Genomic DNA, 18,838 nt, shown 5'->3' with positions numbered 1-18,838 from the left:
GATACTATGTAGGAAGGCAGTCAAGGGAAGATGTGAAGGAGTGGGTTGTAGATGGGGTTGTCAGGCAAGGCCTTTCTGGGGATGTGACATTTTGTCAGAGATCTGAATGAAATGAAGCAAGAAGCCCTGAGACTCTGGGGACAAATGATCTAGGCAGAGGAAACATCAGGTGTGGAACTTGTGGTATGACACTTACTCCACTCACGTTAATTTTTTAAATGTATTTTGGAGAAATCCATTTAATTAAACATTTTCTATTATTACATTTAGACTTAGCCATGTACAAAAATGATATTTTGTTTTTAGATAGTTTTGAATTGATTATAATTTAATTTTATTTTACCTAACAGGGACCAGAGTTACTCAGCAAATATATTGGAGCAAGTGAACAAGCTGTTCGGGATGTTTTTGTTAGGTTAGTACCCTATGAATGCCTTTTTAACTAACTCTGTGGTTATTTATCAGTCAATACTTGTTGATCTTGTTTTTTTAAAAATTTGATTTTTGAAACCTGTGATTTAATGTAGATTATTAATAAGCTGGAGAACAAAATTTCACTGTTTTACCAAATACTACTTAAATGTACAACATTTTTCATACTAAGCTTTAGAAATTATTGGTTTTATATTTATAATAGAAATATTTCTGAAATGTTGAAAGTGAAGTCATTTTCGGTTATTCATAGATGCTCAAAGTATATGAAGCACATAATTACTAGTTTTATCTCTCTTATAAGATTCCATGTGGCCAACTTAATTAAAAGAGTATAATTATTACTGCATTTATTTTAAAATACATGTGAATACAGAAGCTAATATTTGAGTGAAAATAATACTTAAATGTGATGGGATTACAGAAAGCTTATAAATGAAAAAGCCACTTTGTTCCTTTACTAAAATTTTATTATAAAATATGCAGTTAGAATGTATATAACATAGCTATATATTTTAAAGAATAATAAAATGAACTCTTATTTCTACCACCCAATTTAAGAAAAGAATATTACCAGAAAGACCTTATCACAGATAAAGACAGTCAACCACATACTGACCAACAGTTCAGTTTACCAGAATGACATTACAGTTATAAAATTGTATCTAATACTATAACTTCAAAATATTTAAGTCAAAAATTTATAGAGCTCCAAAGAGAAACTGACAGATCTGTCTTCATAGTGGAAAATTTTAACACAGTTCTCAGTTATTAATTTAAAAATAGTAAAAAAAGTAAAAATTTAGAAGATTTAAACAACATATTCAACAAGATTGATGTAAGGATATTTAAAACATGTGCCCAACAATTGGGGAATATACTTTCTTTTTAAGCACACCTGGAACATTTTTGAAAATTGGCCACATGTCAGGCCATACATAGCAGTTGTAGTAAGTTTCAAAGAAATAATGTAATGTGGACTCGGTTCTTGTTTTAAAACAAGTTAAAATAAAGGATAAGCCCACCCCCCACCCCACCCCCCAGTACATTTAGCTGGGCTTCCCTGCTGGCTCAGACAGTAAAGAATCTGCCTACTGCAGGAGATGCAGGTTTGATCGCTGGTTTGGGAAGATCCCCTGGAGAAGCACATGACAACCGACTCTAGTCTTCTTGCCTGAAGAATTCCATAGACAGAGGAGCCTGCTGGGCGACAGTCCATAGGGTCGCAAAGAGTTGGACACGCCTGAGCGACTAACACTTTCACTTTCAGACTAGAGAGCCGGAACACTTCCACTTGCCAGCAGACCAAGTCCCAGCGATGGAAAAGATAATAAGAGGATATTATAAAATAATAATATAAATTTTATGCCAGGATATTTGAAATTTGGGCAGCATAGGCAAAATATATTCGACCAAAGTCAAGCAAAGAAGAAACAAAATCTGAATATTCTTGTACCTATAGGGAAAAAATGAGTCACTAGTTAAAAATTCTTGCACAAGTTGAACATCAGACGTCTTTGGTTTTTTAAGAGAGTTTTGCCAGACATTTAAGGCACAGGTAATCCAGTCTGTTGTTGGTGCCAGATTTATCTTACTTGCCATGTATTTAATAAAGATTTTTTTTTTAAGCAGCCTGTCGGTTATTTTGTATTAAGGGCGATTCTTCAGATCTCTAGTCTATCCTTTTACCAGAGATGAGATTTATTTTCACTTTATAAGGTTCTCCATAAAATAATTTTAGTCATATATGTTTTTTTCTAACTTGAACTTTGTTTAGTTTTGTTAATTGACTTTGTATTAATTAAAAAGGTAACATAATAAGCATGCCGAATTTCAAATTCACAGAAGACATGAAGAGACATTGCACAGAAGTGCAGGTAGGCAAAGCACATTAAAAAGAATTTACTTGCAATAAGGGTCACTTACTGAATAAGACTGGTCCAGAAGGTGCGGATCTTCCCTGACTTCTCTAAGACCTAGTGTGCTAAAAGCAAGGAGAATTACCCTTTCTTAAGGGTTTGTTGTGAAGAATTAAAATCTTATATCTGTATGTGTATACAGATATAAATATATATATATGAAATCGCAAACTCGGAGGCCCTCTTCAACTATGAGATACTGTTTGTTTTCCCAGAGCACAGGCCGCAAAGCCCTGCATCGTTTTCTTTGACGAGTTTGAATCCATTGCCCCTCGACGCGGACACGATAACACAGGGGTTACAGATCGTGTGGTTAACCAGCTGCTGACTCAGCTGGATGGAGTCGAAGGCTTGCAGGGTAATAATCGTAAATACAGAAACATCTTCTAATACCAGATTCCCCCAGGATTTAGTAAAGTATTTTCTTTTCCCCCCAGGTGTTTATGTACTGGCTGCTACTAGTCGCCCTGACTTGATTGACCCTGCCCTGCTCAGGCCCGGCCGACTAGATAAATGTGTATACTGTCCTCCTCCTGACCAGGTGACAGTTTCATATACCTACAAACGCTCCACTCTTTCCTTGTGAACTGTACTTCTGCCAGGTAACAGCAGTTGTCCTTAGAAGAACAGCTTTCGGCAAAGGCCCTAGTCACTGTTTTCTTACAGCATGAAAAGATTCTGAATTAGATGCAAAGCCTTTCTTTGGCCCAGCCATCCCATGCAAACTCCCATCTGAAAACTTTGTGTTAGCCAGATGGAAAAAAGGGAGGGAAACCAAGTATTGATGTCCACGTTCCCTGTGTTCAGAGATCACACACCTCATTATCTTAACAGAAGACTGATACAGAATCAAGCCTAGGAATATAGGAAGCATCCGTGCCGGTTATGTAGAGATATGCCTTTTGACCACTCTAGTCCTGTGTTCCCAAATTTAGAAACGAATGGATAAGTGAAAGAAGAAATAGACAAATTCATAGTCAAAGGTATAAATGTATACCACATGTAGCGATTATTTTTCTTTTTGAAACATTTCTTGGCTCCTTTGCCCAAATCTAGAAGATAGCACTAAGAAATGATCTACACTGAATAGTTGATTTTCATTCATTTTCCTCCCTGTGTTCCTTCTGTTAGACAAAAAGTACCAAGGAGGATAGATGTAGCCTGCTGGTACATTGCTCAACTTATTTGTAAAACTGATTAGATATATGAAGTGAATGTATAAGAAAAATCTTGTAAGATGCACAGTTGAAAATATCGCATTCAATGTTATTTGTTAAGTCAGTGAGTGTTTCTCCCTTCAGGCGTCACGTCTTGAAATCTTACACGTTCTCAGTGAGTCTCTGCCTCTGGCAGATGACGTGGATCTTCAGCACGTGGCCTCAGCAACCGACTGCTTTACGGGAGCGGACCTGAAGGCGCTCCTCTACAGCGCCCAGTTAGAGGCCCTGCACGGAAGGCTGCTGTCCTGTGGGCTCCAGGTAAGTTATTGGAGGAGACCTACTGTGGCGTCTTACGCGGATATGAGCAGTTCAGTGTCAGTTTCAACCTTAAAAACAAAGTTTTACTTTTGAACAACTTCAGTTTAACTTTATAGGAATTTGCCTTTAGTCAAGTGTACCGTAATTGGGATACTGGCTTTGTAGAGGATTTGTACTTACATGAAGAATTTGGTGTCTGTTTCTTTCACCTTACCTTACTATTGGCAAAATATAGTTGGTGTGTGGAAGGGTATCCTTTGAATCAAGGTGTCAGGAATTATATTGCGATTTCAGATTTTTTACTTTTTAAAACAATCATCAAATAGTTGTTTTGAAGCTCAGGTTGCCCAGGTCTGGCCAGTAGGAGCCCCTTTGGGATGGCTCCTGTGCCTCTGTGGTGTGTAGTCCTCATTCTCTGATCACTTAGTTCCCTACAGGACAAGACGGTCTAGGTTTATCCTGTACTTTCGGTACTCCAGCCCCAGAAAGTTTTTTCTGTAAGGATAATATTGTAATTTTTGCACCAAAGAATTTGAACTCTGCCGTACGATGGACTTTACCATATATTTTCTAGGAAGACTTCTCCTGTATACTTCTCTCCTTCACATTTTGTTGGAAGTTATTGCAGGGACTAAATTTAGATACTTCCAAGTTTGTGCTACTTGTTTTGGTAAGCCATGGAAGGTGTTTCCTCCCCCTGCGCCATTTCACCAGCAGAAAGGGTGTTTATTTGTAAAGCACTCTATAATGATGCATCAGCCATGTTTTAGAGTACTTTCTCATTTCAGAATAGAAAAATATGAATTTAAAGAGACATGAAAATAAAATCCAGAGGTCTGAGTCCTAGCTTTGTTAGTTTTAGGGGAGATGATTGGCAAATTACCTATATATGCCATTTTGTCTTTCCTTATTTTAATAGTTAAAATTATGTGATATGCCTCAGAACCATTAGAGAATCAATAAGAACTTTTGTAAAAAGGGCCTAGAGTTTCCTTGATCTGTTAGAATGCTGTGTGGTTTATTTTTGAATTGTGGATTATTTAGAGCTTTACAGCTGACTGTCCTTTTGTGTGTTTTAGGATGGAGGTTCCAGCTCTGATAGTGACCTGAGTCTGTCTTCAATGGTTTTTCTTAACCACAGCAGTGGCTCTGATGATTCAGCTGGAGACGGAGAATGTGGCTTAGAGCAGTCCCTGGTTTCTCTGGAGATGTCTGAGGTGCTTCAAGATGAATCAAAGTTCAATATGTACCGGCTCTACTTTGGAAGCTCTTACGAATCAGAACTTGGAAATGGAACCTCTTCTGATTTGGTAACTTGTGTAGTTGTACAGCTTTGAAGTAGGAAGCCATATGTTGTTTCAGTTTATGGCCCCCCATGTTCTTTCTGGTTGGTGTGACTCCGTCAGTAAAGCAGTCTTTCCATGTACTAATCAGTCATTTTCATTCCTTGTGAAGACAGGGCTGGCAGTAAGGGGAGCCGAGGTAGCCGGGGGTTGTGATTACCCTTTGGTTTCTTTCAGGTTTTCTCTCTTCATTAGCAGCTTTAAAACATCTTTAGTAGCAGATCAATTTCATGTTAAACTTAAATTCTATTACTGTAGAACAGTTGAGGATGAGAAATTTGGTATGATAATCTCAAAAATTCTGACAAAATGTTATCTTTTGGTAATACTTCTGGTAGAAAGTTATAAGCATAGTGAAAAAGTTATTAGTAATGTTTCAACAGGGAAAATGTTTAGATTAAATTTGTGTGTTTTAGTCACTTAATCATGTCTTGACTCTTGAAACCCCATGGACTGTAGCCCACCAGGCTCCTCTGTCCATGGAATTCTCAGGCAAGAGTACTGGAGTGGGTTGCCATTTCCTTCTCCAGGGGGTCTTCCTGTCCCAAGGAATTTGAACCTGGGTGTCCTGCATTTATTGCAGGCAGATTCTTTACCGACTGAGCTACGAGGGAAGCCCAGATTAAATTTGGGTAATACCATTTTTCTAAATTAAAATAGCATTCAACGCATATCTCAGAAGATAGTGATTCGCTGTTACTGTATTGGTAAACTTAACATTTTTACAAATATTCAGTAATTTTTTAGGTAGATTTCCTTAACTAGGTTTTAAAAAATATAAAAGTAACCCATTTTTATTCTCAAGAATAGTAAGCAGTTTTAATTCTCCTCTTTTTTTGTTTCTTAACATGTAGAAATGCCCTAGAACCTTAGTATAACCTATCATTAGAGCATTACTGGTGGATTTATAACAAAGCATTTAAAAAAAAAACCACCTTGTATGATGGCAGTTTTCACTCTCTGGCGGGTCAGCCACGTAGGTATAGATGATCCTTTATAGAATATGAATGCATTTTAAACCTGCTTAAATTTTAGCTAGTTACAATGCAAGCTTACCCATGGTGAAGTTTTCCTGCTGAAAGTTTGTCATTCTATCTTTGATAAGTACATAACTTTTTTCTCCCTTGCTCTTTTTCCTTCCCTCCCATCTCATTATACTTAACTATGCAGAGCTCACAATGCCTGTCAGCACCAAGCTCCATGACTCAGGAGTTGCCTGGAGCTCCTGGGAAAGATCAGTCATTACGACCTCCATTGTTCAGAACCGCCTCCCAAGAGGGTTATCAAGAACTCACACAGGAGCAAAGAGATCAACTGAGGGCAGACATCAGCATCATCAAAGGCAGATACCAGAGCCAAACTGGAGTAAGGCTTTCCCCCTTCATCGTAACTGTAAAACTTCTTACAGATTGTTTTCCTGTTTTTGATATGTATTTTTTCGATTTGTAAATGCACTCTCTTTATTAAAAAGGGCTGAGACACATCGATCGGTCAAACAGTTATATGCTAACAGTGTTTGGTAATTTTATGAGAAAGGGAAGGCGTAGTCCCAAGAAAGTGGCAAAAGCAAATAACTCTTTTTCTTTATGTCCCTTTAGTTAACTTTCTGTCATTTTATTTTTTGCTTAAGGAGGATGATACCCTTAACCCACCAGGACCAATCAGAACCAGTTTGGCTATTAGCCAGTCACATTTAATGACTGCACTTAGCCATACTCGGCCATCCATCAGTGAAGAGGACTGGAAGACCTTTGCTGAGTTGTAAGTAACAAATTCTGATTCAGAAGTATACAACTATTACAAGCGACAGTTCTTCAAACTTCCAGCGTTCTTTTTCGAATCACAAATAATATGTGGAATATTTAAAAGCCAATTCAAAAACATTTGCTTAGTAGCCATGCATTCAAACACTCAAAAACGTAAAGAAGTTAAAAATAAATTTTTATTTTTATATAAATGTATATTTATATAAATCAGATTTAATCAAATGAATTGGTTAATGGACTTTTTAAATTTTAAAAACAAAGAAAAAGTATATTAATGAAACATGATTTCTCTCTCTACAATGACCTCCATTTCTAACTTAAATAACCACAGTAAGACTAAACTGTTTCAAATTAAATCTAGTTTCAATAAACTTGGCCTGATTACTTACATAAGTTCAGCAAGAATAGTAATTGACCATATAGGTGCTTTTTGCTGGAAATTTGCAGAAGGAATCTCAGTTTGATGTTTTAAAAGACTTGATGCTTGGAAGCCAAGGCAAGTACTTACCATAACATTTTGCTTGCAGTAGCTATATACTGTTGACCCTCAAACAATATGGACTTAAACTACAAGAGTCGATTTTCAGTAAACATGTACTATAGTCCTACACAATCCACGGCTTGTTGAATCTGTGGATACAGAACTGTGGATATAGAGGGCTGACTGAAGGTTTATGTCTGTTAGTGAGGGGTGGGGTTGCTGCCCCTCACTCCTGTGTTGTTAAAGGGTCAACCGTATTCAGGTGGCTTAAATTCCCCTCTTTTGGAGGTCCCCAAGATACCCTTCCCTGGTGGCTCAGAGGTTAAAGCATCTGCCTCCAATGCGGGAGACCCAAGTTCGATCCCTGGGTCGGGAAGATCCCCTGGAGAAGGAAATGATAACCCACTCCAGTATTCTTGCCTGGAGAATCCCATGGACAGAGGAGCCTGGTGGGCTACAGTCCATGGGGTCGCAAAGAGTCGGACATGACTGAGCGACTTCACTTCAAAGATACCCTGAAGTCCCTATACCTGCCAGGAAATGACCTTCCTAAACTCATCTGGTAAGGTTACTGGGAACTCTGAAAAAAAGGTACCAGGCGGGTTTTCCAAGGAGCATTACTGGTTCCATAAAATCAATCTTAGTTTCTTAAAACTGGTTTTTTTGGTTCTCTGTGCATTCTTCACATGTGATATTCCAGTCAAAGCCTTGGTAATAAAACCAGTGCTTCCAGCTGTGCCCTATCACAAGGAGAAAGGATTCTCCTTGAACTTATGGAGATAACTGTAGCCATAGGAATGTTCACTGAGAGTTTCTGAATTCTGGAAGGATCAGGTAGAAAACATGTTTCATTTTTGTTCACAAAGGCATATTTAACCAAATTATTGATAGCTTAAAAGAAAAAGGTTTCCTTAAATCTGGAAAAAATAAAACAATACTTGATAAATACAAAGTCATAAAAACTAGAATGGTCCTCAGTAGTTCATTCAATCCCATGTAATTAATTTTTATGGATCTTTTGTTAGCAGTTTTATGAAGCCATCAGTTTCTCCTTTAGAGTTCTACAAATTCTTACCTAAGTGAAATCACTCAGTCATGTCTTGACTCTTTGCAACCCCGTGGACTGTAGCCCACCAGGCTCCTCCGTCCATGGACTTCTCCAGGCAAGAATACTGGAGTGGGTTGCCATTTCCTTCTCCAGGGGATCTTCCTGACCCAGGGATCTAACCCAGGTCTCCCTCATTGCAGGCAGACGCTTTAACCTCTGAGCTACCAGGGAAGCCCTAATTCTTACCTAATTCAGTGATATAAACTGAAAGTTACCAGAAACCAGCCCTTGTTAGAGTAGTTCCCATAAGGCTCTCTGAAGATCTAGCACTTTTGTAGGAACACTTTTACAATAATTATAAATGAAAAAGACTTAAAACTGGCCATGGTTAAAGATTTGATGAAACTCTTTACTATCTTTGCCAACTTTTCTGTAAATCTGAAGCTCTTCTCCTAAAATAAAAAAAAACAGATGAAACATCACTATAATGCAGTTGATGAGGAAATTTGGGTATTTCTGTGACATATAATTTTAAAAGATAACTGGAATTACAGGAATTGTATACAATTCCTAAATGTCTGATATGTAATATTCATAAGACATGTTAATAACATAATTTCATGGCTGCAATCACCATCTGCAGTGATTTTGGAGCCCCCCAAAAATAAAGTCTGACACTGTTTCCACTGGTTCCCGATCTATTTCCCATGAAGTGATAGGACCAGATGCCATGATCTTTGTTTTCTGAATGTTGAGCTTTAAGCCAACTTTTTCACTCCTCTTTCACTTTCACCAAAAGGCTTTTTAGCTCCTCTTCATTTTCTGCCATAAGGGTGGTATCATCTGCATATCTGAGGTTACTGATATTTCTCCCAGCAGTCTTGATTCCAGCTTGTGCTTCTTCCAGCCCAGCGTTTCTCATGATGTACTCTGCATAGAAGTTAAATAAGCAGGGTGACAATATACAGCCTTGACGTACCCCTTTTCCTATTTGGAACCAGTCTGTTGTTCCATGTCCAGTTCCAACTGTTGCTTCCTGACCTGCATACAGGTTTCTCAAGAGGCAGGTCAGGTTGTCTGGTATTCCCATCTCTTGAAGAATTTTCCACAGTTTATTGTGATCCACACAGTCAAAGGCTTTGGCATAGCTGATAAAACAGAAATAGATGTTTTTCTGCAACTCTCTTGCTTTTCCGATGATCCAGCAGATGTTGGCAATTTGATCTCTGGTTCCTCTCAGCGGATGTTGGCAATTTGATCTCTGGTTCCTCTGCCTTTTCTAAAACCAGCTTGAACATCTGAAAGTTCACGGTTCATGTATTGCTGAACCCTGGCTTTGAGAATTTTGAGCATTACTTTGCTAGCATGTGAGATGAGTGCAATTGTGCAGTAGTTTGAGCATTCTTTGGCATTGCCTTTCTTTGGGATTGGAATGAAAACTGACCTTTTCCAGTCCTGTGGCCACTGCTCACTTTTCCAAATTTGCTGGCATATTGAGTGCAGCACTTTCACAACGTCATCTTTCAGGATTTGAAATAGCTCAACTGGAATTCCATCACCACCACTAGCTTTGTTCGCAGTGATGCTTTCTAAGGCCCACTTGACTTCACTTTCCAGGGTGTCTGGCTCTAGGTGCGTGATCACACCATCATGATTATCTGTGTCATGAAGATCTTTTTTGTACAGTTTTTCTGTGTATTCTTGCCACCTCTTAATATCTTCTGCTTCTGAGGTCCATACCATTTCTGTCCTTTATCGAGGCCATCTTTGCATGAAATGTTCCCGTGGTATCTCTAATTTTCTTGAAAAGATCTCTAGTCTTCCCCATTCTTTTTTTTACTATTTTATATACCTTACTGTTAAACAATACTTATTCGCTTAACCATAATGTCAGAGACTTTGCAGGCAAATAGAGTTACATAGGTGTAAAAACAACACACTTAAGGCTTTCTTAAGTAATAAGACATGAGGTATAGGACATTATTTGGATAAAATAGCATTTTGATTTCTAAAAAAGTTTTCTATGAAGTCTACTTGAAAAGGTAAAGAACCTTTCATAGTCTCAGGAGGAGCAGACCAATAGCCCAAAAAATTTTTGTCATAAAGGAGAACATTTTAATAGTGGTAGTATATAAACTAAAACTTTCTTTTAACCCCTGTAGTAAATTCATTCCATCTTATCCACCTTAACTACACAAAGTCAGTCTCTCTGCAGGTTTCTGTATTCATTCAGTTTGTCCTTTATTCTTTCCCATTCTGAAACAGTCAGAATAGAGTTGCATAGCTGTTTTCCTTGTAATTTCTCAGTTCTAATTAAAGACATTAATTAGAATTCTTAACACAAAACTTAACTTGTAATTTTGAACTGTTACACTAGCATTTTGTAGACTGGTAGATTACTGCATACATTTCATAATTTCCGGAAGAATGCACCTTAACAGTACAATTCTTCAGTGTAGAATGGGACACATTTCTTTATACTTTGAAATATTTTTAGTTTCTACATTGTAAGAAGCCAAAAGTAAATAATACTGTGTTCAGTAGTTAATGTTTCAGTATTTTATCATATTTAAAAATGATCTAGATATCCAGTGAATTTTCATCATTTACCAAAACTAAGGGTTTAAGTTACTGAAGAGATTATGGAAACAAAGGAGACATACCATAAAGAGTTACTGTTGAGAAGTTCACTTATGAAAAGTTTATGGGATATTAAAGCAGTTAACTGTCATGGCAAGTTTCATAACAGATATACTTTAACTTATATTTACTAGACAGTGTCCCAGATCACTTTACTTGGATTAGTTTGTCTTATGTTTCTGAGAGTTGAGAAATATTAAATTTGTGCTGCTGTTTTCTTTAAGCCAATTAAGTAGATCATTTTACAAATTATGGCAATATTCATCCAAAATATCATATATACATTGATATAACAAACACAGACAAACAGACCCTGTTTAATTTCCATCCCCAAATTTTAGCCTTGAGGTTTTCTTTTTTAATTGGCGTATTTTACTGTGTTGTGTTAGTTCTTATACAGAACGTGAAGCCGCTGTTTGTAGACATGTATCCTTTCGCTCCCTCTTGAGCCTCCCCTCTGCCCCACCCCTCTAGGTTGCAGCAGAGCCCCCAGCTGAGCTCCCTGTGTCACTGGGCAGCTTCCCCCCAGCTGCCTTACGCAGAGTCGTGTATATATGTCAGTTCATCCCACCCTCCCCTTGCCCCACTCTCTGTCCACAAGGCCCTTCTCTACGTCTGCTTCTCTGTTCCTGCCCTGCAGACAGGTTCACCATATATGCACTTAACGATTGTTTTAGATTCTGGACTCCACGTATATGCAGTAATACATAATGCTTGTTCTGACTTACTTCACTTTGTATGAACATAGTGATTCAATATTTATAGATTATACTCCATTTAAAGTTACTGCAAAATAATGGCTGCATTTCCCTGTGATGAACAATATAATTCTTGTTCCTTATTTTATACAGAGTAGTCTGTACCTCTTAACCCCCAAACCCTGGCTTGCTCCTTTCCTTCCTTCTCTTGTCTGGTAACCACTGATTTGTTCCCTATATCTGAGTCCATTTCTGTTTTGTTTTATACATTCATTTTTTTTAGATTCCAAAGTAAGTGATAATGGTATTTGTCTTTTCTGATGGTATTCTCTAGGTCCATCCATGTTGTATCAGATGGCAGTGCTTCAGTCTTTTTTAATGGCTGAGTAATATTCCTTTGTATATACATATATCTCATTAAGCCAGTTGTTTACTGATGGACACTTCTGTTGCTTCCATACCTTGGCAATTCTAAATAATGCTTCTTTGAACATTAAAATACATCTATCTTTTTAAATTTACTATTTTTCTACTATATTACTTACTATATTTACTATATTAATATTCTATATATATAGCAATATAGAGTATACTAATACTATATAGCATTACTATACTATATTACTAGTATTACTATACTATATATAGTAATATCTAGTATACTAATTAATACTAATTGCATAATCTGGGTATTGTATATATACCCAGATTAGACTTGCTGGTTACATGGTAGTTCTATCATTTTAGTTTTGAAGGAACATCCGTATTGTACGGAGCCTCTGTTTTGTTTTCGATAGTGGTGACATAAACGTTCGCTCACACCAGTAGTGTCAGACGGTCCCCTTTTCTCCTCATCCTTGCCGTTATTATCTATTAGTCTTTTTGATGATAGCCATTCTGACAGTTGTGAGGTGGTATCTCACTGTGCTTTCGGTTTGCATGTCTCTAATTAGAGATGTTAGCCTTCCATCTGTATGTCTTCTTTGGAAAATGTCTATTCTTATCCTCTGCCCATTTTTTTCTCAGGTTTCTTTGATGTTGAGTTGTATGTACTCCTTATAGTTTGGGTATTAGCCACTTACTGGTCACATCATTTGCAAATATTTCTTCCCATTCAGTAGGTTATCTTTTTGTTGATTATTTCCTCTTTCTAGGAGTCTCAGTTCAGTCGCTCAGTCGTGTCCAACTCTTTGCGACCCCCTGAATGGCAGCACGCCAGGCCTCCCTGTTCATCACCATCTCCCGGAGTTCACTCAGACTCACGTCCATCGAGTCGGTGATGCCATCCAGCCATCTCATCCTCTGTCGTCCCTTTCTCCTCCTGCCCCCAATCCCTCCCAGCATCAGAGTCTTTTCCAGTGAGTCAACTCTTCGCATGAGGTGGCCAAAGTACTGGAGTTTCAGCTTCAGCATCAGTCCTTCCAAAGAACACTCAAGACTGATCTCCTTCAGAATGGACTGGTTGGATCTCCTTGCAGTCCAAGGGACACTCAGAGTCTCCTCCAACACCACAGTTCAAAAGCATCAATTCTTTGCTGCTCAGCTTTCTTTATAGTCCAACTCTCACATCCATTCATGACCACTGGGAAAACCACAGCTTTGACTAGATGGAATTTTGTTGGCAAAGTAGTGTCTCGTTTTTAAATATGCTGTCTAGGTTGGTCGTAACTTTCCTTCCAAGGAATAAGCGTCTTTTAATTTCATGGCTGCAATCACCATCAAAGTGATTTTGGAGCCCCCCAAAATAAACTGACACTGTTTCCACTGTTTCCCCATCTATTTCCCATGAAGTGATGGGATCAGATGCCATGATCTTAGTTTTATGAATGTTGAGCTTTCAGCAAACTTTTTCACTCTCCTCTTTCACTTGCATCAAGAGGCTCTTTAGTTCTTCACTTTCTGCCATAAGGCTGGTGTCATCTGCATATCTGAGGTTATTGATATTTCTCCCAGCAGTCTTGATTCCAGCTTGTGCTTCATCCAGCCCAGTGTTTCTCATGATGTACTCTGCATATAAGTTAAATAAGCAGGGTGGCAATATACAGCCTTGACGGACTCCTTTTCCTATTTGGAACCAGTCTGTTGTTCCATATCCAGTTCTAACTGTTGCTTCCTGACCTGCATACAGATTTCTCAAGAGGCAGGTCAGGTTGTCTGGTATTCCCATCTCTTGAAGAATTTTCCACAGTTTATTGTGATCCACACAGTCAAAGGCTTTGGCATAGTCAACAAAGTAGAAATAGATGTTTTTCTGGAACTCTCTTGCTTTTTTGATGATCTAACAGATGTTGGCAATTTGATCTCTGGTTCCTCTGCCTTTTCTAAATCCAGCCTGAACATCTTAGTTCACATACTGTTGAAGCTAGGCTTGGAGAATTTTGAGCATTACTTTGCCAGTGTGTGAGATGAGTGCAATTATGCAGTAGTTTGAGCATCCTTTGGCACTGCCTTTCTTTGGGACTGGAATGAAAGTTGACCTTTTCCAGTCCTGTGGCCACTGCTGAGTTTTCCAAATTTGCTGGCATATTGAGTGCAGCACTTTCACAGCATCATCTTTTAAGATTTGAAATAGCTCCAATGAAATTCCATCACCTCCCCTAGCTTTGTTCGTAGTGATGCTTCCTAAGGGCCACTTGACTTCACATTCCAGGATGTCTGGCTCTAGGTGAGTGATCACACCATCGTGATTATCTGGGTCTGAAGATCTTTTTTGTACAGTTCTTCTGTGTATTCTTGCCACCTCTTCTTAATATCTTCTGCTTCTGTTAGGTCTATACCACTTCTGTCCTTATTGTGCCCATCTTTGCATGAAATGTTCGCTTGGTATCTCTGATTTTCTTGAAGAGATCTCTAGTCTTTCCCATCCTATTGTTTTCCTCTATTTCTTTGCACTGATCACTGAGGAAGGCTTTCTTATCTCTCCTTGCTGTTCTTTGGAACTCTGCATTCAAATGGATATATCTTTCCTTTTCTCCTTTGCTTTTTGCTTCTCTGAGCTGAGACATGGAAACAACCTCAATGTCCATTGACAGACGAATGGATAAAGAAGTTGTCATGTGTATATATATATATACACACACATACACACACCCCAGAATATTACTTACCCAAAAAAAGTGAAATAATTGCATTTGCAGCAACACGGATGAACCTGGAGATTATCATACTAGGTGAAATAGGTCAGAAAGAGAAAGACCTGTAGACATATGCAACCCCAAGGCTGGCTGTTGTACCCCTTTGTGTCTTCTTTTTACTGTTGTCTTTCCATAGGCAGCATGAGATACTTGTTTAGCATAAGACCTCTTTCATGTGTTTTTCAAAAACAGAAGTTTTCTCCAGTTTAAAGGATCCATCTGGCCACTGACGCATAGGGTCTTAATGGTGACTGTAACCTGCAGCCCTTTTTATGGCTTAACCATGAATGACCATAAGAAGTGTCCAAAAGGAGTGCAAAAGACATAGCTTTCAGAAGATCCACAAAGTTTACTCAGAAAACAAGGAAAGCAAGTGCTTCATGGTCACAGGCAGTGAGAATGGGGCGGTGAAGATGGGGTCTCCCGTCTGCCACCAGAGCACGTCATGCCGCCAGCTGCAGACCTGCCCATCGCTGTGCTCACAGGAGCTCCTGCAGCGGGACTTCCCTGCACCAAGACGACAGTGAAGCTTGAGCCGACGGAGGCCCCTGTGGGCTGGGACACCTTAAGGCAAACTCCCTAAGAGCTGGCACAGCTGGACAAAGAGATCGCTGCTTATCACTTCTTGTCTCAGATCCTGAGTTTTCCTCATGCCCATCAGATTCAGGCTGATACTTAATCTTCTGGCTGGCTTCTCTCTGGTTAAGCCACAGAGAGTCACAAACCCATACCAGTCACAAAGCCAAGCTCTCAAGACATAGAACAAGAGGAAAGCTCACCTGTTTAAATATAGGGGACCCGCTGCAGAGTGTGTCTAAACAAATGCACATCTATTAGAACCACGAAGTCACCAGCCTGTGAGGCCGGTGGGCGTAAATCAGAACCTATCTCTGGTGGCTCAGCTGGTGAAGAATCTGCCTGCAGTGCAGCTCCTCCCTGGGTCGGGAAGATCCCCTGGAAGAGAGCATGGCAACCGCTCCAGCATTCTTGCCTGGAGAATCCCATGGACAGAGGAGCCTGGCAGCTACAGTCCCTGGGGCTGCAAAGAGTGGGACACGACTCAGCGACTGAGCACAGCACACACTGCATTTCTACTCTTTGGTTTTCCTCCTCGTGAGAAGTGGCACAAAAGCTAGAGACAGAAGCAAACAGTACCCATGTGTGGGGAGAATTGGATCAACAGGAAACGAGAGTACTCAGAAGATATCTTTTCCAGAGTTGCTGTAGCTAAGGCACTAGTTCACACAAAATTTTTTCTCCTGCTTCTGAGTTTAGAAAAGACTCTCCCCACTGTCACTTCCACTGAACCTGCAGGCAGAGGCCCAGGAGCCTGACGTGGTAAGGATTCTGACCCTAGACTGGCTCTTGTCAGAGGTCCCAGGATCCCCCGCCTGCAGCGACAGGAGGCCTCCGTGTGCACCAAACTGCAGGGGTGGCAACAACTTTCCCTTCTCGGTTCTTTGGCTTGTCTGTAATTGACTGACATAGATGTTCACAGGTGATAAACTAATTTTGTAGATACAGGAACCCCATAAAAACAAGACTCATTGGCGGTCAATGAGCTGAGGCCTCTGTAGTGTCCTGAACTGAGGAAACGGATGGGGCCTGAAGCTTCAGAGGTTAAGAGGGCAGTTCACAAGGAGATGAGACGAGCAGATGTTCGCCCCGCCACACAGATAAAAAAAGTTACGTCTGGTGCAGGCCCCGGTGTCCGTTCTTCAAAGGCAGTTAAGAAAGAGGTAAAAGGATTTCCCGGGTCTGCTGGGTCCCGAGTTCCTTCAGCTCAAAATAACCCACATGCCAAAGTGGTTCACTAGGGGGGCCATATTCTGCTCCCCTTCCACAAAATATGTGCTTACTGTAGAAGAATCAGAAAACAAAGGGGGAAAAAAACCCAGCAGTTTCCCTAAACCTCATTACCTCCCAAATCTTATTTATTTGTATGCTTATGTTTTCTGTTACTAAAATAAGACACTCTGCACATATTACTGTATAGCAGTCCCCCATCCATCCACACATCTTTAACATTCTTTCACATTTTAAACAAGTTTACTATTTTACTATATTTTATATAGTACAGCTATGGCATAACATCCAATTTTTGAACATATAAGTTGCATCCAGGTTTTCACTATGAGCAATGTGATAAACATTCTCTTACCTCTATTTGCACATATCCTTAATTATTTCACTGGGATAGAAGTAGAATTGTTGCATCAGTTTACGCACATTTTTTGAAAATGCTTTTAAAATCTACTGCCAAATTGTCTTTCAGAAATGGATGTAGCAGTAGCAATATAGTTATAGTACCAGCTTCACCATACCCTAATGTTAAATATTTTAGTCTCTCTCTAAACTTGGCCACCTCATGCGAAGAGTTGACTCATTGGAAAAGACTCTGATGCTGGGAGGGGTTGGGAGCAGGAGGAGAAGGGGACGACAGAGGGTGAGATAGATGGCTGGATGGCATCACCGACTCGATGGACGTGAGTTTGAGTAAACTCCGGGAGCTGGTGATGGACAGGGAGGCCTGGCGTGCTGCGATTCATGGGGTCGCAAAGAGTCGGACACAGCTGAGTGACTGGACTGGACTGGACTGAACCTTGGCCAATTTTGAGAACGTTGTATGCATCTCACACTTGTGCATTTCTCTGATCACAGTAGAGCGGTTCATCGTTGTCATTTGTATTTTCTCTTCTCTGATTTGCCTCTTCATCCTCTTTGTTCCTTTTCTGTTGTTCAACTTTTAAAAACTCTTATAAGAACTTTTACAAGAACTGTCTTTTGTTTCTTAAAAACTTGTTTGCAGCAATCCATTCTTTTATGTTTTGTTAAGTTCAGCATTTATAAGTATTAAATCTTGTCTCATTTCTTTTTGAAGGTATGAAAGCTTTCAAAATCCAAAGAAGAGAAAAAATCAAAGTGGAACAGTGTTTCGACCTGGACAGAAAGTAACCCTGGCGTAAGAGATGCTTCTGATTGTGTTTGTGTGTGTGGTGTTTGTCCCTGTGTCGTAGCACTGAAAACGATGTCTGTACATTTCTTTTTAATTTAACTTGTTAATCTGTAAAAACAAAGACTGGTAAACCTGTTATCTAATGATCAGGATTATTTGACAGTAATACTTTAAAATAAATTGAGATATTTATAACAGATTCTGTATTTTATTTCCTATATATGTAAATTCTTACTGAAATAATATTGGCCACATGGAATAACTAATTTTTTTTCTCCTTTGAAGAAAAGAGAATGTAATTAAATACATTTCTTAGAATTCACGGTTGCATATTCAACATCTTTCTTTCATTTGATAAGTTTTATGTTTAGCACCTTGATTATTTTGGAAATAAAAAATTCAGTTATCTACTGATCCAATGATCTGTTCTTTTTATCTGAAAATGTAGAATTTGCACACAATTTAAATAAATTGAGTTGTTCCTTCAATCAGAAGTGAAATGACGTCCCCTAACATACTACATGCAGCTGCAAGGCCAGGAGCTTGAATGATGTACAGTCCTCCCCACCAGCTCCATGACAAATCTGTCCTGCTGTGCTGTGACCTGTGAACTAAACTGTAATGTCACCACCACCAACACAAGCTGTACATCATAATGTGGTAAAGGGAAAGGAGAACGGTCAGGAGAATACACAAATAAATACGTCAGAGAGCAAATAGAAATGTATTGGCTGTAACCACTGCCCTTTTTGCAACTAATCATTTGGTCATGACTGATAGGTTTTACTTCTCTCTTCCATTATTTATTCCATGTTCCTCTGACTTCAGCCCTCATGTTAGTGGATTAGAAGCTTCCCTGGTGGCTCAGCTGGTAAAGAATCTGCCTGCAATGTGGGAGACCTGGGTTCGATCCCTGGCTTAGGGAAAAAAAAAACTTTTTTCC

General features: G+C 39.2%; 1 protein-coding gene across 1 annotated transcript in view; it reads left to right on the top strand.

Moving 5' to 3' along the window:
• The window catches only part of PEX1 (peroxisomal biogenesis factor 1), a 71,268-nt gene extending 53,300 nt beyond the window's left edge, over window positions 1-17,968 (top strand). The window contains exons 17-24 of the mRNA XM_052638375.1: window positions 351-415; window positions 2,567-2,709; window positions 2,789-2,892; window positions 3,653-3,829; window positions 4,909-5,139; window positions 6,343-6,537; window positions 6,803-6,933; window positions 17,821-17,968. Coding sequence (XP_052494335.1) covers window positions 351-415; window positions 2,567-2,709; window positions 2,789-2,892; window positions 3,653-3,829; window positions 4,909-5,139; window positions 6,343-6,537; window positions 6,803-6,933; window positions 17,821-17,905 — 1,131 coding nt within the window. The 3' untranslated portion in view covers window positions 17,906-17,968. The remainder of the gene's footprint in view (window positions 1-350; window positions 416-2,566; window positions 2,710-2,788; window positions 2,893-3,652; window positions 3,830-4,908; window positions 5,140-6,342; window positions 6,538-6,802; window positions 6,934-17,820) is intronic.
• Window positions 17,969-18,838: the final 870 nt, after the last annotated feature.

This window comes from Budorcas taxicolor, chromosome 4, assembly GCF_023091745.1.
Source record: "Budorcas taxicolor isolate Tak-1 chromosome 4, Takin1.1, whole genome shotgun sequence".
In the NCBI taxonomy this organism is placed as follows: domain Eukaryota; kingdom Metazoa; phylum Chordata; class Mammalia; order Artiodactyla; family Bovidae; genus Budorcas; species Budorcas taxicolor.
This window is presented reverse-complemented; position numbering and strand designations above follow the sequence as displayed.